General features: G+C 34.7%; 2 protein-coding genes across 2 annotated transcripts in view; both read left to right on the top strand.

Moving 5' to 3' along the window:
• Nucleotides 1-24526, top strand: part of LOC109098641 (echinoderm microtubule-associated protein-like 6) — a 494728-nt gene that overhangs the window by 130898 nt on the left and 339304 nt on the right.
• LOC109045607 (ras-related protein Ral-B-like) lies at nt 1347-6503 on the top strand. Its single transcript, XM_042766904.1, has 5 exons — nt 1347-1469; nt 2131-2275; nt 3864-4072; nt 5519-5696; nt 5780-6503. The coding sequence occupies exons 2-5, from the start codon at nt 2162-2164 to the stop codon at nt 5894-5896; spliced, it is 618 nt and encodes a 205-aa protein (XP_042622838.1). The 5' UTR covers nt 1347-1469; nt 2131-2161; the 3' UTR covers nt 5897-6503.

Raw genomic sequence — 24526 nt, 5'->3', positions numbered from 1 at the left:
TTTTAAATTTGCTACTAAGTACAAAATACAATTTTAGGTGATTATGGATAATTTTGTTATAAATCGAGGTCAAATATTTCTGTTTGCAAAAGCAAAGGACGAAATGTGGAGCTGGAAAAGATGAATAAACCAGTAGGTTTCAGTCAGTGAAAGCTTTGAACTGGTTTGAGTGAATGACAGTGTGAACTCATAAACTGGTTCAGCAGGCGCCAGAGAAGCTCATCTAAAGGCTCTCACAGAAAGACATCAGAGCTGTAAGCCTATCTTCAAATAGAATAATGTGAAAAGCGGGTCTTTTGTAATAAAAGTAGTTTGGACCAAAATGACATTTTGTTACAGTTTTGTATAAATACACAGGCGTGTGGTTTCTTACTGATATCGCCTCACTGATGAAGTTTAAAGTTGTAAAACAGCGCCCCCTCTCGATAATTCACACAAACTAGGCCCTGCGCACTGTGTACATTTATAAATGCAGCAAAATTAAACATTATCCAAAATATTAAATATTCAGAAAACTGCGCAATTTACATAAAATATACACAAAAATAATAGCAATATTTAAAGTTACAAATGTTTTGCAAATAAATTTAACACTTAACATATTTCAAGCTTTCACTATGAATATATGTGTGTGTGTGTGTGTGTGTGTGTGTGTGTGTGTGTGTGTGTGTGTGTGTGTGTGTGTGTGTGTGTGTTTTTGAGTGTGTGTGTGTGTGGTGTGTGTATGCGTGTGTGTGTGAGAGAGAGTGTGAGAGAGAGTGTGTGTGTGTATATTTATGTGTGTGTGTGTGGTGTGTGTGTGTGAGAGAGAGAGAGAGAGAGAGAGAGAGAGAGTGTGTGTGTGTGTGTGTGTGCGCGTGCGTGTGTGTGTGCACATTCCTCCATATTAGAGTTTGTAAATTAAGGTTGTTCAATAATAATAATAATAATAATAATAAAAACTATAAACTGTGCATCTCATAACTTTTAATACAATTCATGAAATAAACAGGACCCAGGGGGTTATTTTTATTATTATTATTTTTTTTTTTTATTATTATTATTTTATAACTCAACATTTTACAGTAGCCCGAGGGTGACGACTAAAAAAATTTTAAAATAAAAAACTACAAAAATAAATTACAATGAAAAAAAAAGATAAAAATGGAAATGTTTACAAACAACTTTCTTGTTTATCAGATTAAAAATAGATGTATACAGCAGAATTTCTGAAATAGTGGTTTATAATCACCTTACTTGAATTTATGTATACTAAACTTTGCCAACAAATTCATCAAATAATATTTATAGAATAAACGCGACACAGGTCGAAATATCTATATATGGTGCCGTGACGTCATGTCCGTGTGATTTGAATATCCTGTGGGCGGGGCTGTGTAGCTGGATGGGAGTAGTGGATTTGATCCCTTATGTTTTAACCGTTTATATGCGCGAATCCAGGCCAAGGATCTTCACAGATCAAACTTGAGGTGAGCAATCTATACGAGTTTATATTGTTTTGATCAGTTTTACAATGTTTAGTCAGTTTTGCGCAGACAACAGCTTTGCAGTTTTGATGTATTTCCTCGACAAGAAGCGCCCATATGTCTTTGTGGGAAAACTCTGTGATTGACAGTTTGGATATCCAATCAGATCTCGAGTAGAGGAGGACCCGTCTTATTATTTGTCTGCTCAACCAATCAAGAGCTAGAAAAGGCGGGCTCTCGTCTATAACAATAAGGAAGGGCTGGAAAAGTGAAAATCGCTTTTGTTATTTAAAAAAAAACCTGCTTGAAATTTCTAGTGTTTTAGTAATATATTGCTTATTTCTGTTTCTTATTGATAATCAGTATTCGCTGACGCTGTTTCCATTACAAAGTAAAATTCAGTGACTGTAAAGTGGCACCATTGTACTTTTACTATGTATCATAATAGTCAATGATTACTGTATTCATATACAGTAGCATGGCAATAACGTGGGATTTCAGCACTAAAAACTATAATCATGAACTTTAATGTATAAATTCCCTTCACAGTTGTGAAATCTAAGGTGCATGTCATTGGATATGTTGTATGCATCAAATAAGCAATGCTTTCATATGTATAAATGTATGTCTTTGAATTTGATTAATTTGATTTGCATGTTTGCAGTCTCAGCTTCTTCTTCTGGAACACTAAAGTCATGGCAGCAAATAAGAGCAAAAGCCAGAGCTCCCTGGCTCTGCACAAGGTGATCATGGTGGGCAGCGGCGGCGTGGGCAAATCAGCTCTGACGCTGCAGTTCATGTACGACGAGGTGAGCTGCTTACGTCAGTCATAATCTTGATTTCAGCTACAAAAATACTTCTTCCAAAATTCCTTCATTACATCTTTTTGTATTCCTGTATTATTTTTGTATTTTTATCGTTTTTAATACATTTTTTAGTTTTAACATATTTTCAGTTTTAACTTGAAAGTTTTAGTAATTTTGTTATGTTATTTTATTTTATTTAGTTTTTATATATGTATTTGTATTTAAGCTTTCAATTATTTTATTTCAGTTAGTTGCCAAGGCAACACTTCTAATTTTAATTTTAGTAATGTACTTTTGCTATTTTTTTATATATATATTTTTTATTTAGTTTTAATTTTATTTGATTTCAGGTTTAGTTTTATTCATTTTAGTGCTTAAATTTTTATTTTTTTATTTTTTATATTTCTATTTATTTCAGTCATTTTAGTACTTCAAATAATTTTACTTTAGTTCATTTTATTGATTTGTATATTTCTAATTAGCTTTAATGTATTTTTATTTCAGTTTTAGTAAATTTAGTACTCTGACTTATTTTATTTCAGTTAGTTTTTTAAATAATTCTATTTTAGCTTTAATTTATTTCTTATTTTAATTTTAGTACCTTCTGTACTTATACGTATTTTATTTCATTTAGGATGTTTCTGTTTTTTATATATCTATTTAGCTTTATTTATTTTTATTTTAGTTTTAGTAATTGTAGCACTTAAAATTAAACCTTTTTATTTTACATTTCTATTTAACTTTAATGTATTTTTTATTTCAATTTTAGTCAATTTAGTACTTCAAATTCAACTTTGTTTTTACATTTCTATTTAACTTTAATGTATTTTTATTTCAGTTTTAGTAAATTTATTACTCTGATTATTTTATTTCAGTTAGTTTTTAAATAATTCTATTTAGCTTAAATTTATTTCTTATTTTAGTTCTAGTCATTTCAGTACTTTAACTTATTTCATTTCATTTGTTTTATTTCTATTTAGCTTTATTTATTTTTATTTAAGTTTTAGTAATTGTAGTACTTCAATTTAAACCTTTTTATTTTACATTTCTATTTAACTTTAATGTATTTTTAATTTCAGTTTTAGTAAATTTAGTACTCTAACATATTTCTCCACTAGTTTTTTTTTTTATAATTCTATTTAGCTTTAATGTATGTCTTATTTTAGTTTTAGTAATTTCAGTGCTTAAACATGTTTTATTTAATTAAGGTTGTTTCTATTTTTTCTAATATTTATATGTTCTTTAATTTATTTTTATTTTAGTTTTAGTAATTTTAGCACTTTTATTTTTACTTAAAAGTTGTTAAATTACTGAAATGACTAAAACTGAAATAAAAACCATCTGTAATTTAATTTTAATTTTTTAATTTAATTTTATTTTTAACAATAATTTTAATTATTGTAATTTAATTTTTAAAAAAAATTTAACTCTAAGTTTTTCATCTAATGATTATATTTTATTTCATTTAACCTTTATTCTTAATAACAAACATGATTTTTAATAGTGTTAGTTTTAGTTAACAATAACAACTCCATAGTAAAAACTGCTACAGTTGTAACGATCTCTTTGTCTTCTGCTGTGCTCACCTCAGTTTGTGGAGGACTACGAGCCCACGAAGGCAGACAGTTACCGGAAGAAGGTGGTGCTGGACGGAGAGGAGGTGCAGATTGAGATTTTAGATACGGCGGGGCAGGAAGACTACGCCGCCATCAGGGACAACTACTTCCGCAGCGGAGAGGGGTTTCTTCTGGTGTTCTCCATCACAGAGCCCGAGTCCTTCAGCGCCTCGTCAGACTTCAGGTCAGATCTTCACCAGGTTATCTGCTGCAGCAGTGCGCTCTGTCCTAGTTTGGTGGAGTCACAGTTACAGCACTCTGCGTTCTCAGAAAGATCTTATCATTACAGCGGCATCTGAAGCGATCAGATACAGACCCAGTTTCCAGCGTCACAGTGCAGAGCGGTGGTTCTCGCTTTCACTTTAGTTTGAGACCAAACAAGCTTTTCAAATAAGTTAAAACAGCTAAAAATCAAGATGTTCACTGACATTATATTTCTTACTTTAATTCTTTCCCTTAACTGTCATTTTTATTCATGAATCAGGACTGGAAACCTCAATATATGTATGCGAGGATTTCAAAAGTGTGATTTCTAGACCTGGAAAAAGTCATGAAATTAATAAAATCTTAAAAATGAAAATAAAAAAAGACTGGAGGTTTTTTTATAATGAATATTTCTCTAATTGTATCAATGAGTAAAGTATTTTATTGGATAGACAGCTTTTTATTTTTTAAAGCTGTTATCACAAACATCATTGGTAAAAAAAAAAAAAAAAATAAGTGTAAACTCTTGAAATGATTGGAATATGATTATTTTAATATATTGCCACTCGTAGTTTTCTGAAAATATTATATATATATATATATATTATACATATATATATATATATTTGTCATTACGGCAGATGTGTCATAAATATCTAGTTGGATATGTGAGGGAGTTTTAAAAGGTCTGATTTGTAGATCTGGAAAAGTCATGAAATTATTAAATTTTTTAAAAAGTCAAAGGTTTTTTTTTTAATGAATATACATTTTTTCAAACTATTTATATAAAAAATATTTATTGGTTAGAATTTGTGAGTAAAACATATATTTAAATAATTATTTTGTGCTCAATTAATTAGTGATAATTTTAATATTATCAGTGCTGAAAACTGTTTTACTGCTTAATATTTTTTGTGTGTGTGTGTATATATATATTTATTTATTTATTTTATTTTTTTATTTTTTTTTTCAGAATTCTTTGATGAACAGAACATTCAAAACACCATTTATTTAAAAAAGAAATATGTATAAAATATATTTACTGTCACATCAGTTTTTAATGTGTCCTTGTTTGAATAAGAAAGTAATGGTATTATTTTAATTTATTTTATTTATTTTTATCATACTCACCCCAAACTTTTGAATGGTAGTATATCACTGTTTCCACAAAAATATTGTGCAGCATAACTGTGTTCAACATTGATAATAATCAGAAATAGTTCTTCAGCATTAAATCATCATATTAGAATGATTTCTGAAGATCATGTGACACTGAAGACTGCAGTAATGATGCTGAAAATACAGCTGCACATCACAGGAATAAATTACAGTTTAACAGATATTCACATAGAAAACGTATTTTAAATAGTAAAAATATTTCACAAATATACTGTATTTTTACCTGTATTGTTACCGTTCCACACAGGGAGCAGATCCTGAGAGTGAAAGCAGAGGATGAAAAAATCCCTCTGTTATTGGTGGGGAATAAGTCTGATTTGGAGGACAGGAGGCAGGTGTCTGCGGATGAGGCCCGAAACAAAGCGGACGAGTGGTCCGTCCAGTACGTGGAAACATCAGCCAAAACCAGAGCCAACGTCGATAAGGTTTGTGCATTAAATATCATATCTGAACCTCAGGTGCCATGTTTACTCTGACGGATCTGTTGAGCGGGTTTTGTTGTTCGCAGGTCTTCTTTGATCTGATGAGAGAGGTGCGGACGAAGAAGATGTCCGAGAACAAGGAGAAGAACGGGAGGAGCGGCAAGAAGAAGAAGAGTTTGAAAGAGAGATGCACGCTGCTTTGAGCCACACACAAACATCAAGCTTTCCTGCACTGAGCCCTTCTTCTGATGATGAGGAGACCAGATCTTCCAGATCTTCCTCCCTCGAGCGGATTTCTTGCCAAATACAATCGAACCAGAACCTTAAGCCACTGTGCCCACCTCAACTACAACTTTAAAGGACTTTTCTACCAGTTTTCCTTGTTGTTGTAATATTAAATCAGTAGCGTAACTCTAATCTGTAAGGCTTTGTAACTTTCCAAAAGTCACCTTTTTTTATACTCGAACGCAAGTTATATATTTTTTAAGTAAATTGTTGCATTGAATTAAAGGTTACAAATCGTGACAAACTATTTAGAAATGAGTTCTGCTTGAATTTCTCACATGCATGTAAATCTTTCTGTGCCAAATACTCTATTTTATCTGCCTTTCACTTCTTTTAAGGCAAAGGCAACAGACATATGCGATATGTATTTGCTTTGTATCGCTCAACACAGCTGAGGATGATGCAAACTGCGCTTTTATTATAAAACAGACACACAGTTGAAAGTATATTTTTGTAATCAAATCAGTTTGTTTATTGATTTCTCTGCCTGGTGATTATAGACCAAATAAACCTCTGAATTTGTGACGCTCTTGTTTCTGTGTTTGATGACCTCCGGAGTTTTGACAGAGGATGGCAGCAGGCCATAAGAGTTTATGAGAGCAGTAAAATGTGTCCGGAGGTAATCAGTCACCTTGACTTTTGAATGTGAGAAACCGTCTATTCAGCATTTAACACCCCATTGTAAAGACACTAGCAATGGGCTTCACTCTCACACATGCACAAATATGAGGATGATGCAACATACAAGATGCAAGCAATCTGGACGATAGCTCCAAAAACAAATCCATAAATAAAAAGTTTTTTCCGCAGGATTTATATGCAAACTTTTTTGTTTTGGAAAAATAAAATAAAAAACAAGGAAAAAATCCATGCAACCTAGTGATATGGTTACAATTCCATCCGCCAATAGAGTTCATAGAATTTTGTTAAATTATTTTTTAATAACCGTATTTTCCGCACTATAAGGCGCACCTTCAATGAATGGCCTATTTTAGAACTGTTTTCATATATAGGGCGCACCGGATTATAAGGCGCATAGAATAGAAGATACCGCAGTCAAACGTTTGACTGGGTTTGTGTTATGCATCCACTAGATGGAGCTGTGCTAAAGGAAATGTCAACATTTTGACAGAGCGCCTTGATCCATATATAAGGCGCTCCGGATTATAAGGCGCAGTATCGTTCTTTGAGAAAAAATTAAAGGCTTTTAAGTGCGCCTTTATAGTGCGGAAAATACGGAAAATTGTCTTTCTTTGTTGTGATAAAATACAGAGTGTTTTTAATTCGTGTATATAAACGTGGAGGACTTTTTACTCCTAAATACCAAGATGCGGATTTTAGCTAAAATATTTAATTAGTGAATATATAAAATATTATGAAAATCAATTACTGACTAATATTGTGAAATTGCAATTTAAAATAATGCTTTTCTGTTTTAATATACTTTAAAATATAATTTATTCTTGTTATTTCTTCTTTAATTTTTTTCATGATTTTTTTTTTAAGAAATGAATGCCTTTATTCAGCAAGGATGTGTTAAATTGATAAAAAAAATATTACAAAACTTTTCTAGAAATACAAGCTTACTATTTTAAAAATAAACGCTGTTCTTTTTTAACTTTATTCATTCAAAGCAAAGATCCTGGAAAAACAAGGATCACCAGGTTCCAAAAAAATATAAAGCAGCAAAACTGCTTCCAACATTAATAATAATGCAGCATATTAGAATGATTTCCGAAGGATCATGTGACACTGAAGACTTTGCATTACAGAAATAAATGATATTTTAAGGTATATTAAAATAGAAAACCGTGATTTTAAATGGTTATAATATTTTACAATATTACTGTTTTTATTTCTGTATTTTTGATCAAATAAATGCAGCCTTGATGAGCAGAAGACACTTTAAAACACAAAAAATCTTACTGATCCCAAACTCACCTTTGAACCGCAGTGTATGTGTGTGTGTGTGTGTGTGTTGTGTGTGTGTGTGTGTGTGTGTGTGTGTTGTGTGTGTGTGTGTTTGTGTGTTTGCGTTTGGGTGCCAAAAGAGAACTATGTAGAAATGTTGTGAAAATGTTAAATAACAAATTAGGCCTAAAGTATATGTCAAAATGTGTTTAGAATTGAGAAACGAATATTTCTGAAGATTGCAGCCTATGTCTCACAAGACAAATGTTTCAGTTAAAATATTACACAAAAAAGTGCATGTAATTTAAACATTTTCGATAAATAACATTTATTGATGAGTAAGGATACAATGTAATGTTTACTTGTTTTACACATAGTGTAAAATTATATATATACATATACATTATACATTTGTGTCCTGACCCAAACATACACAAGTTTCAAAATCACTGTGCTCGATTAACATTAATAGAATAGTACTATTAGTAATATAAATCTTTAGTGATATTAGATCAGTAAACATGTGTAATAGGTAAGATCCGTATGCAACTATCCAGTTAGGCACAGCCTGCTTTTCCTGGGATTGCGTGTGGAGCCACTGATGGAGATGAAGACAATGTGGACCTGTACAGTCCTTAACAGGTGAAGAGATGCGATCCCCGGGGTGATGAGGAGGAATTGAGGGAGACGGATGAGCTGGTGTTTAGAGTCTGTGACCCGGAGGAACCACAGAAGGATCTTCTCCAAGCTAATGTTTGGATTTGCATGTAATTCCCTTCTCTTGCATCAACCAGCTGCTGCTCAACTACAGATACAGTACAGCAGTGACTCAACAGAAGAGAACTGAGCAGTGAGTAATATCAGAGCACTAGTAATGTGCTGATCTTTACCTCTTCACGTAGAAGAGCATGTATCCGTTCTTCCCGATGTTCCTCGACGCCTTCGACCAGCTGGATCTTCTGATGCTGGTGTCACTGCATCCCAGCCATACCAGCTGGATCTTCTGATGCCGGTGTCACTGTATTCCAGCCATCAGCAGAGGAGCTGGTAGTGTGATGCTGAATGAGACGACTGAAGCTACAGAAGAAGCTCTTACCACAATACAAGCTGCTGCCCAGAATGAGACACGACTCCAGCGAGTCTGTACTGAGCGCTGGCTGCAGCCGTCTGAGGCTTCCACCTGTTCAACACAAACACTGACTATTACAGTAGATCATTACATTCACGCTGTCTATCATTCTATTGTTCTATTGTTCTGTCATCCATACTGTGATTATCATCTTATCATCCTATCTAATTATTGTTTTATCATTGTAATCTATCTATATATCTGTCTATCATCAATCTGTCATGTATCTATTATTTGTTCGTACAAGTCATATTAACATATTATCAATCTTTCTGTTATATATTCTGTATAATATTTCTATTTTAACGTTCTGTCATTCTATCTATTGTTCATTCATTCTATATTAGTTTTATCTATCTATCTATCTATCTATCTATCTATCGTCTGTTCTGTTGTCTGTCTGTCTGTCTGTCTGTCTGTCTATCTATCTATCTATCTGTTGGTCTGTCTGTCTGTCTGTCTATCTATCTATCTATCTATCTTTCTATCTATCTATCTATCTACAGTATCTGTTGAATTGCTGTCTATATCTTTCCTGTTGTCCTGCAGTCTCAACCCTATCTTTCTTCGTTCTCTCTCGCTGTTCATCTTTTCTTTTTATCACTCTCATCTCTCTGCTCTCTGTTGAAGATCATACATAAAATAAGAAAACAGTAAGTATTCAATGCTTAAACATCTCTGAAAAGCAGTTTTTCAGGGCAAATGCCCTCCTGACGCTGTCTTTGAGAGTAATTCGGGAGATTGTTCCACAGGCGTCCAGCAGAGGGCAGATGTTTGATGGACTGTGACACGTACCTTTACCGCGGGACAGTGCAAAGTCTTCTGGAACTTCCAGTCGATTTTTCATCTTGCGCAGTGAGGATGTGACGTCAAAGCGCATGACCAGAAGCACAAGCACCCCTGTAGAGAGATTCAGGAGTTACAGACTAGTTCATGTTTAGTAATTCTGCAGGATATAAACTGATTGACAAGGTGTTGGTACTGCGGCGAGTGATTAGGTTCCAGGCGCCTCCGAAGCCGTACTGCCGGCACACTCGCTGCAGGAGCATTCAAACGAAAGATGTCTGGAGAAAACAAACAACACGGACCTCAGACACATTCAGAATCTGCATCCTCCTGCTGACGTGATGTCATCAGTGATGTCACTCACTGTGAAGTACTGCTGCAGGCTGTCGACGAGGCATCCTTGAGGACCGATGACTAGAGAGAGATAGTTGGAGTCCTCTCTGAAGCTCCTCTGGAAGCCACAGCTGACCGACAGAAGACATCAGTGACTCACACAGTGAATGAGTCTGAAACGAGTGCAGGTGTGGACGTGTGATGCTTACCTGTCGCAGGTGCGCCGGCGCTTGAGCTGGAACTCCATGTTAGCTACAGGACAGGTGTACTGAGGCCAGTAGCTCTGCCATGCAGAAGCTCGCCCTCCTCTTTAAGATGGGACAGGCAAACCATCAGGAACTCATGGGCGTCCTGAGAGAAGAAAGAACGAAGGATGATGAGGTCAAATGCAAGTCTAAGAATCACACATTTGAACATGTGTGTCCAGTTTTGTTTATCTCCCGTACCTGCTGATGGTCCTCCCAAGAAATCAGGATGGCGAGTTCAATACATCTCTTCACTGTAGACAAGAGCTTCGCCTTCAGATTCGTGTCATTCCCTGTCAGCCTGGTCATGTGCAGGTCGGTGAGCGCCCTGATAAGTAAAAAAACTTAGTTTTGTTGCTTTGAAATTGTGATTTTCCATTTAGATTGAAATATAATGTTGCATAAATTCCAGTGTTGTACCTGAGCAGCATTGTGCTTCCGTCATTCCACCGTTCCCGCTGGAAAGCACATCGTCCCGGAAGGGGGAAATGGTGAGGAGGCACTGCAACACCGAGTTCATGTAGCACGTGTTTACTAAATTGGGAAAAACTGTGACAAGAGGTGTTCAGTTAGTGGGTGTCTGTGAGGCACATTATAAGCGAGTATGTATGTTCAATCCAACATTTACCCCAAGTGCTTGATTTTGGTGCAGCGATGCTTTTGCCACAACATCTGCCAACTCGACATCGTCCTCCGTATCGCTGCCACTGCTCTGCTGCTCGACCTCGATCTGCTCCTGCTGAGGACTGCCCTGTATGAGCTGCAGTATTTCAGCAGGGGGACAGACCCTTGGACTGCACCGTCATACCAGCAATCACACACCGAGGATGCTGGGAAAAAATCAAGAGTATGTTACACAATAGTGCAAAAGTTGGGTTCCAGAAGTTAAAATCCCATTCATGTTTTGCATAGTGGATTTTTAATGCAATGAGGATTAGAAAATATTTCTTATTTGAAAATAATCATGTTTAACAGCAGAATTCCTTGCGAAAAACTAAATTATCCATGATTCTGTTAAAAGACTGAAAATATATTGTTTGTATATATAATCAGCATGATTTAAATCATCTTTCCCTCACTAAAAGTCATTAATTTCACAGTCTTATTTAAAATACTTTTTTGCTTCAAATCAAAGTTTGTAGTGTTATAATTGACTTGTAGCTAGCTGGTTTGGTGCATAGCTTATAACTATAAAAATCTCTCAAATAAATGGGTTAGTTCCGGAACCAACGATGTTGAAAAAGTGTTGAACTCTACTGTGCTTGTCCAACCGAGGTTTGATTTCAGTAACTGTCTGCATTACGTCAACACACAACATTCATTCCTATCACCAATAGTCGACAGATCCGCATCAGTAGATGGCTGCTTGATCGCCAGCTGCACCTGTGAAAAAGATTAAAAGTTAAGTTTGAATTAAAATATTGCAATTAATTGGGCAATGAATTATATATAGTAGTTGGTTAATTCAGTAGCAGCTTTAATAACTCCTCTAACCTTCAAGAACCGCTGTGGCCTGAATTTCAGCCAGCAGGTTGATCTCTCGCTGTCTTCGGATGAGGAAACACCCACAGCGCTGGAGGAGGTGTAAACTCCACTGGTCTCCAGATCTGATGGATAGTCTTCTGGAGATGAGGAGAAATCATCAGCGCTGGAGGAGGTGAAAACTCCGCTGGTCTCCAGATCTGATGGTCCATATGAGAAAGAACCATCAGTGCTGGTTGAGGTGCTTGACTCTTCTGTGGAGAAACCACAAAACTGCCGTTACGAGATACTTTTCATACTCTGAGTCACACTATGAAAAGTTAAATGGTTTTTACTTTAAACCACACACAAAAATCAATAAAGACTAACCTCCAACAACTTCCATTCCCATGGTTGCATACATCATATCTGAAGGTGTGCTGTCTGTGGATGTGGAAGTATCTTCAGTGCTGGAAAGCGGAGCTTTTGCTCTCCAGCTAGAATCTGTGTGAAGATATTGATATAGATATTTTTTTATTTTTCTATTGTGCATACTGGAAAAGATGGATGAGATTCAAAACATTTTCTCACCTTTGATTGCTTCTTTCTCCTGGGTCTTAGCCTGCAGTTCAACCTCTGGATCAGAAGATCTGCTGACTGCAGGTGAGGAAGAAGCATCATCACGTGTGTCGACGCTGGTTGACCGAGCCTCGATGGACTCATCCACCTCACATGAGGACACACATGACAGAAAACACAGCATTCTGCGGAAAACCCGGCGCAGAGCTGGAAACGTGCGCTTCCGGAGGATGAAGAGGGGAGCTTGGACACCTTCAGCAGGTGCAGCGGCTGAGACCACCACATCTGGAGAAGATGACACAGACTTGCCCCACTTTCTCTGTTTTTCGCTTTTTCTTTCTGCTCCTTTTTGGTCTTTCGATCCATTTTGTAAAACACACGTTTTATTAACCATATTCTAGAGAGATATAAACAGAATTCAAATTGAGAAACCACACTGAACATTGCTAACAGTAATTGTAGTCTTTTAATTAGTGGAGGTTATTAACTTTGTATCCTTTCATTTACAGAGCAAAAATAGTGGAATAAATGTTTTGTATTTGAAGTCGTGTATTGTATGTGGTTGCAGAAAGACTTAATAAAATAGAACTATTTATGCTAAATATTTACTAGCCCTCATTTTTTCCCAATAGCCATGATGGTGTTTGATGGAGTAAGTGACTCACCTGACTCCTGATCACCCAACACCTGTGTTCAGCTGTTCGCGCTCTTTTACAGCTGCTGATACAATGACACAGCGCTGAGTTCTATGACGTCATAATGAGATGAACGCCTCAAACGTTCGATGCTCAGTGAAGACCAGCAGAATGTTTTCATTTGAATCCGATGCTTCTTGGACAACAGCAGTGACAGGCTATATAGTATACATATATTGTGGGACTTTCTCAGTTTTCTTTAAAAAGTAAAATATAAAATATTGTATAGGCTACTATATAAAAGATTAAAATTGTATTCCTCGGGTTCCTCATTTGGATACCAGCGTCTGCTGGATGAATAAATGTAATTTAAATGTCTGGTTGAATATCAAATAAAATAATAAGTACGTTAAATGTGGTCGTTGTCATTTTTTATTTTATTTTTATAATGATTTCAGTTGATTCGCGCTCCGAAGTCCCGATCTGAATCAAATGATTCGCGATCATTTCAGTTTCCCCCATCGCCACGTGCTTTTTTAAAATCATTACAAGCGACGTTGAAAATCGGAAAATTAATGTCTCTTTTGATCGTTTTTTTTTTTCTAGTGAGCTGAATGATTGAATAGCAAAAAATGCAAGCGAGGAGAAGACATTTCCCATATCTGTAATTGTTGATGTCATGTCCAGTCAAATTTACCTGTTATGTGTTCATCATTCCAACCGGATGAATTCAGGAGTCTTTTATTCATTTTATTTTTTTATTTTTTTTACAGCAACATACAATCTCTGATTAACACTTCATTCATTGTTCAACTCAATATAATTATACATTTTAAATATATACATATAAATATTATAAAATATGATTTTATATTCAATTTTACTGTATTGTATTAATGATGGTGTGTTTGTAATTTGAATTTGTTTCCTTTAAACCTTAAGAATTTTTTATTAGCCTTATGAAACTATTAACAAAAGTGAATAATTTTTCTTGAACCCTGTGTAGCAGTCTGCAGTCCTCCCTCTTTCATGAGCAGATGTCAGGTGTGAGATCATAATTCTCAGCACAGAGAGTTCCTCTCATCTAGATATACACACAATAGAGCCCCTGTGTCTGTTCCCCCAAACTAACTAACAATAAAATAAAATAAAAACACATCAAAACAATTTTAAACGGTAAACAATTAATTGATGTTCAACAGATATAATACAGATAAACAAATGATAAAGCTTGGCTTAATTAAAATTTTTACAAAAGAACTTTTTGTAAATGATATGAGATCACTGATCATAACCTAGATGTTGCTCTGTTTTGACAGAAAACCTTGCCTAAAACCAGATGATTGCATTTTTATAAACGCGTCTACCTCCCAAGATTTTACTGTTATAAACATGAGCCATGTCCAAAGGTAAAAGGGAGGCGTTTTTGCTGCAAATTTCTAAACAAATATTTCAGTATTTTCTCAGAGCTCTGGTTTAAAGTATAATGCATTTGAAGTAGTGGTGCTTTATATAACATTATCTAGAGAGTGTAATAACTCAGAGGTGGGTAAAGTATCCCAAAAACTGAACACTCAAGTAAAAGTACAAGTACTTTAGTAATAATCCTAAATTACTTGCATAAGAGTTAAAAAAAAAAAAAAAAGTGTCCAAATAATAAAATAAAAAATAAATAAATACCCATCTATAATAATAAAATAAAAAAATTAAAAATGTTTCTTGAGCAGCGATCATCAGTATATTAGAATGTTTTCTGAAGAGCATGTGACACTGAAGACTGGAGTAATGATGCTGAAAATTTCAGCTGCTCATCACAGAAATAAATTAGTAGTTTTAAAAAGATATTCAAATAGAAAACAGTTTATTATAAACAGTAAAAAATATTTCACAATATTACTGCTTTTGCTGTATTTTTGATCAAATAAATGCAGGCTTGGTGAGACGAAGAGAATTATTTAAAAAAACATTAGAAATCGTACTCTTCAAAAACTTTTGACTGGTATGTTGAAGCGATGTGTTTTAAGAAGCTCACATAAGTCCACAAATAATCTTCTTCAGAATAGGTCTCCTGACATGTGGTTTCATGAGCAGCAACCACAAGGCTTGCGTGTTGTTTTTGACACCATTTTTTTAAAAAGCACTATTGTGAGCACCATTAAAAAAAAAAAAAAAAACAAGACCTAAATTTAATACATGAAGCTTTGCACGGTGTCCCCTTTCCTCTGCTTGTGTGCATGGTGCACTTGTGAACATATGTTTGAGATGTTGTGGAAAAAAAAGACATAATTTGTTTGTTTTTATTTATTTATTGCACACAAGCATTTGGATCACTTCATAAACATTGAAAAAAAAAGACACTGGAGTCAACATACTTTAATGATGTCTTTATACCTTTCTGGACCTCTGAAAGTGGTAGGCTGCGTATAGGCTGTCAATGGGAGGAACAGAAAGCACTCAGGTTTCATTACAAAATAGCCTTTTCATTTGAGTTCCAAAGATGAATAAAAGTCTTGAGTTTGGAACGGTGTAAGGATGTGAAAACTGATGACAGAATTCACTTTACCTTTAAAGAAAAATGTATTCTTTTATAGGAAAATGGCCATCATCACTGGGAACATTTCACTCGACTGTTCACTATAAGTCCTATAGCAATTTGTTATTAATGACAGCCTGCCTTTTATTCATTTTTTATTTTTTTTTCCCATTGCATTTGAAAATGTGTTTGAATCTTGACTGTTTTACCATTTGTGAAGTTTATTTGGTGCAACACCAATATTCATATTGCTCCTGTTCCTTTTTTAAAATGCTGTCTGTCGCGGATTAAAGCTGAAAAGTCTGACTTATGCCTTAAGATGGATAAAGTCCTATTTTAAAATAGGAGTTTTTCGTATGGGTCTGTATGGGGAGAATTTGTGTCGGCATGGCACCCATTTTCTTGTGGTGTCCCGCAAGGCTCTATTTTAGCACCTTTTTTTCTTTTCTCTGTATATGCTACCGTTAGGATTGATCTTGGATAAATATGGTGAAGTCATTTCATTCTTATGCAGATGACACTCAGTTGTATTTTGTCTTTTAACCCAGATTATTCCAGTGCCTGGGCGGGGGCCTGTTGGACTGTGTAGATGAGGTGAAGTCTTGGATGTCTGCTAACTTTTTGGGTCTTAATGAATCAAACACAAAGATCATTATATTTGGTCCCTCTGTAATGAGCGATACAGCTGGAGATAACTTGGGAACATTAAGCCCTTTTAGAAAACATCAGGTAAAAAATTTGGGTGTGATCGGTTGTGATAGAGCTTAAAATTTAACTCTCAAATTAGTGAAGTTGTCTAAAAAGCTAGATTTTCCCCGAATAAGAATGATAGTAAAGATCAAGCCTTTCTTAGCACGTATTGACCATGGAGAAGCTTATTCATGTTTTTATTTTTTCGTGATTAGATTATTGCAGCTCACTTTATTACGGTACTCAAACAAAACTTTTGGACAGATTACAAATGGTTCAAAATTCATGGAGCAAGACTACTGACAGGTACTCGGAAGTATGATCGCATTACTCCTGTTTTGAGATCGTTGCATTAGTTACCAGTACCTTATAGAATTAATTTTAAGATTTAATTTTTGTTTTTAAATCCCTGCATGGTATAGCCCCTCCATACATTGCTGGTCTTATTCATGTTCAAGAGTCAAAGAGATCATTAAGATCTAATATACAAAATCTCCTACATGTTCCCTCGATCAAAAACTAAGTTTTGGTCTGTCTTGTATGTTGTGTATTGATGATTTTATTTATTGCTATTATATTCTTTTAATTGATCTTACTGTACAGCACTTTGGTCAATTTAGTTTGTTTTATTAGGTGCTTTATAAATAAAGTTGGAGTTGGAGTTCCATGCACTTTTTAATGGTGCTTTGCACATTGTTACATTAATTGATGTCATATATCATCTTTTAGTCTTAACCTGTTTAAGGCAAACTACAGCATTGAATGCCATCTAAGAATGTTTAAATAAGGTAAAAAAAAAAAAAAAGTTCAATTTTTATATACTGTGCTGGGTTTATTACTAAGGATATGCTATAATTTTATAGTAATTTCTGCGTAACGGATTGTCCATTAATGCTACAGAAGATTATGCAAATCTACAGAATTTTCCATTTTACAGTTGAAGGAAATGTCCGTTGTATATGAAAATGTAGTCAAATGAAGACTAATGTAATAAGTATATGCCTTGTTTTGTTAAAGGAAAACGAAGAAATAAGACGAAGAGAAGAAAGTACCTGTCAGATACAACAAAATATCCATACAGTTCCAAAAACACAGTGATCCTGGTATTTGTTACTCATATCAAAATATACTACTAGGTTACCTAAGTCTTGTGGAAGAGAGCAAAGCTCTTCAGTAGTTGCTGAACTCCAGTAAGGCTGTTCTATTTCACTTTAAACATCGGATGTAGTGATTCTTTTCTCTTTAATACAGATGATGCAAAGCCATTAATAAATTAATCATGACAAAAAATGATGAAACCGATGTATTTTTCCATGAGTCTGCCATGTTAGTGGTTATAATGTTACCTAGCTTGTTTGGTGGCATGTTGGATGGGAAGTCCCCCACTACAACTATAACACAATGATTATCCTGTGTGTGATCTGATATTAGGCTAATATTGCAAATCTAGTGTGTTTGTTGGGTTTCGCTCAATATGATGTAAGTGGAGTTCAGTGAGCTTGCAAGACAGAATATCCTCAGTCCCAGATGGAAACCAAAGATAATTTTATTATAATATGACTGCATGGTGAATCTATGATCCTAGCCCATATTTAAACAACTATTCGCTTTGTGTTGTTGGCCAGATAAAATGAAAAAACACATAAGAATCATTTTTTAGTGCACCAAAAAGCCAAGTACAAAAAGTCCCAAAACCTTAAAACTGACAGATGTTTTAGTGCATTTCCTGCAAATATGGAAAACAAATAAAGGGTCTCAATTAAATATGTGCAGTGTCACATGGTTAGTGCATACTGTCACATAACCAGAGCAGTTTAATTCCGGTTTGCATCATGAGAAGATGATGGCTGCCTGTATCAAAGCTCCAAAACGAAAGGCTAGTAAAGTGTGTTAACATTAAGATATGACAAAGATTTTTGGTCCACGTTATCTTTAAGGTGGTCTAGTATTAATATTGAATTGCACATATATTCAGCTTTAAGTGTGTTCATAGAATGAGTAAATACGTTGATGTTCACAATAGTGACTGCTGGGATAACAGTGAATTTAGGTGTACAATATAAATCTAATTGCAGTTGTTAGTGAAGGCTGCACTGAAATGTTGCAATGACAAAATATTGCACTAAATTAAAAGTTCAAATGTTACAGATAAGTTACAATATAGATGTTGTAATACTGGTGGCATTAAAAAAAAATAAAAAAATAATTATTGATTATTTCAAAGGTTAACTAATGACAATCATTTGGATATTTTAATGTCTGGGGAAAATTTGGGATTAAACGGGTTAAGGCAAAACATGTTTGTGTCCCCTTCAAAAAATACTCTTGAGAAATTTTGTTTATTTTAAACAAATTTTAACACTTTATTTGAATGTGTAATAAAAAATAAACAAACAAAAACATTTTAAATCAGCACAAAGTCAAAAGCAGTTTAATTTCTGATAATTTGACAGATCAATCTGCCAACATTAACTACAAGAAGCAATAAAACACAGCCGTACATTAGATTATTCCCTTAGAGGGTCTGGAAAATATTTGTAATTTCTTGTAATTTCAAAGTTACTGATTTAGTTACAGCACGTGTAGATGCACTTGAAGCAGAATTCAACGTCTGTCCAAAGATGTTGTTCAACGAATTGTAACTCTAACGATAATGCCGAGTGTGATGGATGTGAGGCCGATACCGAGAGCGACGTTGTTCAGGATAAACGCCATTCTGGAGCTGCTCCTCGCTAACTCTTGCTGTCCAGCCAAGTTAGCATCTCGAGTCTGTGAAAACATGAATGTCAAGCATACTAAAGCGATTTTGGAGAAAAACTCATATCAAGCAGTGCCCAAGGAAGTTTTCATAGATTTCAGTCCCATGTAGGCCTGAAGGTCTCCAGCACATGATAAAGATTCATTGTTGAAGAAATCAAACGGCTGCCAGGTTTAATATTTAATAAATAAATGTAATTAAATATTTTATCATCCAATTTAACTTCTATACGGTTGGGCATTTTATGAAACATCCAGTGAAGAAAATGTTTCAAATACAAGTGTTAAATTATCCTAAATATATAAATTTGCATTTAATTCAATAAATAGTGTAATTCTTGCATGCAACAGTGGACGGTGAGCAGGACTGTTTATTATTCTTCATTAAACACATGAATTAAAACATGACAAGCCACTTGGTTTGATTTAAGAGGTGTTTGAATGAGGTATGTAAGCTTATGAACAGAATAAAGATGTGCACATTTTTCTTATTTTGCCTAAATATCATACTGCCCTTCAGAAGCTATGTTTCCCAGAAGACAAAAATAAGTTAAATCTACCCTGATCTTCGTTTTCTGTGCGTTTTATGTGAAATGTCTTGTTCAGGTCAGTACTAAATAAAAAATAACATGCATTTTATATGATCCCTCGTATTTTTGGTAAAATAATTAAACATTTTGCAGATTCTGCAAGGTGTATGTAAAACTTTTGACCTCAACTGTACATATGAAGCAGAAGAAGTCCTACTAGAATGAATACTTACGTAGCACGAGTGGATGAGAGCAGCGATGCCCAGAGGTAAACAGCAGAAAACCGTGGTAAAGATGGAGTAGAAAAAGTAATCTGGCACTGCAGTGACCGCTGGCGTGAACACAGTGGGCTGAACGCTGACCCCAGTTTGACCAATATACGCTACTGTTGGTGGGTTTATGTGAATGTTCATTTCTTCTCTTGTTCTCCTGTAAGTGTACTAAATGATCTTGATGGTTTTTCTCTTTGGTTTCGTGCTCAGCTGAGATGCTCCTCACTGGACGCTGGTTGATCTGCAGTCGGTCAGTGCTTTTATGAATTTTGTCTTCTGATGGTGATGTATAGATGCAGGAATTTGCAGGAAGTGGTTTTTTAATTTTGTTTATGGTTTTTGAAGATAAGGTGTCTGTTGACATTTGCATGAACTTCTACCAAATAACAGATGAGGATATGTTCCGTGTAGATTCACTTAATACAGCAAAACATGCAAGGGAGGAGAAAACATTCCCCTATATTTTGTTGTTGATGTCAAGGATCATTTTAGGGCCTACAATCAATCGCTACTGGATTTGTCCTGTAATCTGATTGAAGCTCACGCAGATATGAGTATGGAAAGGTTGTATGACACCATCATCTTTAAAAACCATTAACAAAAATTCACAAGGGCAAAGAAAATATGACCCACTGAGAGTCAGTGGAGACTTTTAGAAAAAAAAAAAAAAATTAATAATATATAATATATATATATTTATATATATATAATATATAGATAGATTAGATAGATAGATAGATAGATAGATAGTATATTTTTTTTTTTTTAAGTCTCCACTGACTCATTAATTCTCCAGAAAAATTATTCACTTTTTAATAGTTTTTGTATTCCATATTTTAATCCTTGAAGGTAAAATTAAACTACAAACACACCATTATTAATACAATACAGTATATATAATTTTTCTTGAACAATCCTATTAGCAGTCTGCAGTTCCTCTCTTCACGAGCAGATGTCAGTGTGAGATCATAATACGCCATTAACAGATGTGCTCGACTTCATGCAGCGCCGCGCAGACCTATCGGCGACAGTAGCCGCTTGCAGTCGGGGGCGGAATTGAAAGTGAAGACGTGAAGTCGGACACTTTCTGCTCCCGTTATGCTTTCGCGGTGTTTGCATACTCTTATCATAGTTGTTGGTGGTTAATATGATGTATTTTTTGTAATGTGCAGAGGTGTCTGAGAAACGTTTTCATGAGCAACAGAAACACTTTTTATATACTGCTAAATACAGCACCATCTGTTCAAGAAAAATAAAGTTCAGCATAAAAATTTACTATTTAAATACCAATAAAGTGGAGGTATATTTTCTTTTATCAGTGTTTTTTATTATTATTATTAAATGTGACTCAATATAACATTGCATAATAGGAAAAGGGATTTTGCTTTTATTGTTATAGATTTGTGTTCTGTGTTGGGTTTTGGGATTTTGGATGTTGGAAACGTCATTGTTGTCATGTGGTGAATTTGGCCAATCGTGAAACAGTTGTGTCGTCATCTGCACTCCTGCAGTCGCTCTGAAAAAGCTGCGCCAGCTGAGTCAGCCGTCAGCTCTCGAAACTATCGCGGTACTTTGATGCCACACGTGACGGTGACGTGGCGTCGGCGCCGGTTCAAGTCGGACAAACTTTCTAACCGGCATGCACTGCTTCACGTCAGCCGCCGATCGGTTTGCGCGGCGCCGCATGAAGTCGAACGCACCTATTGTGAGATTGATGATTTCACCTCTCTCACCATGTGCTTGAAATACAAATATTTTTTAATTAATGAAGAGATTTTCTATACTTATATATTTTATATACATATTTTTCTTCGCATACTTCCATTTCTGTGTGAGTGTTAAAGGAACAATGTCATTTTAGTGCATACTTGTGTAAAACACAAGGGGTTGACAAGCTTCAGAAAATATATTAAATAGATGTCGTGATTTTATGCAAAATTACATGTTCATTAGGGCCGAATGACATGGTGTCACTGAAACGTGCATTTTATGTGAAGCTGCTTTGAAACATGTGTAGGCCTACTGTAAAAAGCGCCATAGGTCCTAAGAAATAACCGTGAAATGAACGCAATTAAATTTTTTTTAAATTAAATTAAATGTAAAAAGATAAAATATTATTAACAAAATAAAAGTCTTGAATTGTTTTTTACTTCACAAAAAAAATAAAAGTCTTGAATCGTTAGCTTTTTATGTAACGCTGCTTTGAAACAATAATATGTTCTGTAAAAAGCGCTATACGAATAAACCTGAATTGAACGGAATAAATTAAATAAATTAAAATCCATATAGCACATGTCTGTTAAAGATATCTTCATCTGGAAAGCATCTGCTGTGTACAAACATCTGATAGACGTCAGTTTAACATACATTCTTAATCACAAACATCTTAAAGAGATCTTCCGAACGTCTCTTTGACATCTGAAAGAAAACATCCTATAGACGTATCGCATATGAGCAAATACTGTAACAATAACGTCTTGCAGATGTCAAATATACGTCTCCGTGACGTATTCTATCAGAGAAAAGATAAAGTATTATAAAAAAATAAATAAAAGTCTTGAATCGTTTTAATTAGGTAGAATACCGAGGGCTTTTATATTTATAACCATCAGGACTTTTACTCTGAAAAGCATCCACGCGGGCCGCCATACTGAAACCGGCCCCCTCACTCTCCGTCGCTTCACACAGCTGAATATATTAAGCCTCCAAATAACCGGTAACGGATTTATATTCGTGGTGCATCCTCGCTCCGTCCGCGCGCTCTCCTAACGAAAACAAGCACGGCCCGCACCTGTGTCAATAATAAAAGGAATAAAACAAGCTGAAGAGAAATTACACCTCAGACAAGAAGAAGCGCGTTTTTATTCTGACGAGGATATTATTAAACGGGTTATAAAGCTCGTTTCTGCCGCGAGGGATTTGGGAACGGATTTAGCCTCTTCGGGATCTTGTCACTGGAGCTAAGGAATAACGTTACCGCAAATCCCATCGGAGTGACAGGTAACACAAGTGTTTGTTTCTGTCGCGTTTGTGAGTTTTTGGCGCAGTGATTCTCTCGCTCTCGCTGTTTGGAAACGCGTTCGTTCGCGCGACATTGTATCCGCGCTGTTTGTTACAGGAGCAGCTGAACACATCGATACTGTGTAACACATTCCCACCAGCCTGCGCTGCTGCCGGAGGACAGTTTCTCCTTTGTTTCATCGCATTCTCTCTCCGTGAATGATGGATTTTGTTCGGTTTTCGGTGAATCTTTCCGTCGGGATCGTTCAGAGACGCCCTGTGTCCACACGCGGGTCTCAAAAGGCTTGCGACTTTAGCTTTATTATACATTTTCATCTTCATAAAGCATCGTTTATGCATTAACACAGCCCTGATTATTCAGATGATGTAGGCTGTTTTATTTTACACGCGCAACGCGACAATAAAAGCATGACAAGAATGCGCACACATGTAATAATGAAGATTATTAATACAAGCAGTATGTTGATCAGATGAATGTGAGTTCGGCTGCAACAGATGCATGACTCTCTCACCCGGCAGCACCTGCGTTTGAGCTTTTTACACACTTCTGGAAAATTTAAAATTAGTTTTGAAAGGGTTTTTTGAAGTATTTCTCGCAGTGAGCACAGACTCTACTTTATGTAATAATAATAATTTTATTTTATTTATTATTTTTTAAGGAAATCAGCGTTTAGTTTTTATTTTGACTTATTGGCTCTATTATTGGCTTTGTCTAGTTTTTATATATATATATATATAACAAATGCTCAAACTTTTTTAATTGTTTCTTCAAAATGTGTTAATAGTGAAAGCAAAAGCTAAAAAAATGTTTTTAAACAATAAAATTAATTATAAAAAATTATAAAATAAATGTGTGTGTGTGTATGTGTGTGGTATAATATATATATATAATATATATATATAGATATTATATATATATATATATATATATATATAATATTGTAAACTGCATTTATACAACTTTATTAAATTTAAAGTAAAATTAATTTAAAACAATTTTGTCATTTAAAGTCATTATTTTATTTAAATTAAAATTTTTATTTTAATCTGTTTTGGATGAATATGGTTTAATGAATGTCAATAAATATTTATATATCAATAATAAATTATTTATATATATATATATATATATATATATATATATATAATATATATATATATCTAATAATTTTTTTTATATCTATAATTAGTTTATTATTATTATCATTGAAGAAGGTGATGAGGATTGGTGGCCAGTGGTGATTCATGTGTTGATTTCTATTATGTGTAGGTTTGAGTGTAATAGATCATCATAGTTGGATTTCCCTTATTGGGGTTCCTTATTATGGTGGATATGTATGTGATTGGAACACAAGTAAGTTTGATCAAGCAATAATGTTTTGCTGTCAAATTCAGTGAATCCAGTCAGGTTTGGTGTAACTAGTTTGCATGAATAAACCACACGTGTCTTGACTGTTTCTTTATGAAACACCTTAGTCTGCTTAGTTGTAACGGGGCAATTAAAGAAGTCCCTCCATTGTAATGAGTGTGCTGTCAATCAAAAGAGCATGTAAACTGAACTGTTAGTCTTCAGTGCCTCTCTGAGGTTTATATTCACAGCCCGACTGTAAGTTCAGCTTGTTCTCTCAGTCTCAGGTGTTGGTTTACACATGTAATCACCTTCAGT

Source organism: Cyprinus carpio, chromosome A11 (genome assembly GCF_018340385.1).
Source record: "Cyprinus carpio isolate SPL01 chromosome A11, ASM1834038v1, whole genome shotgun sequence".
Lineage (NCBI taxonomy): Eukaryota > Metazoa > Chordata > Actinopteri > Cypriniformes > Cyprinidae > Cyprinus > Cyprinus carpio.
Note: the sequence above shows the minus strand (reverse complement) of the source record. Positions and strands in the feature narration are given on the sequence as shown.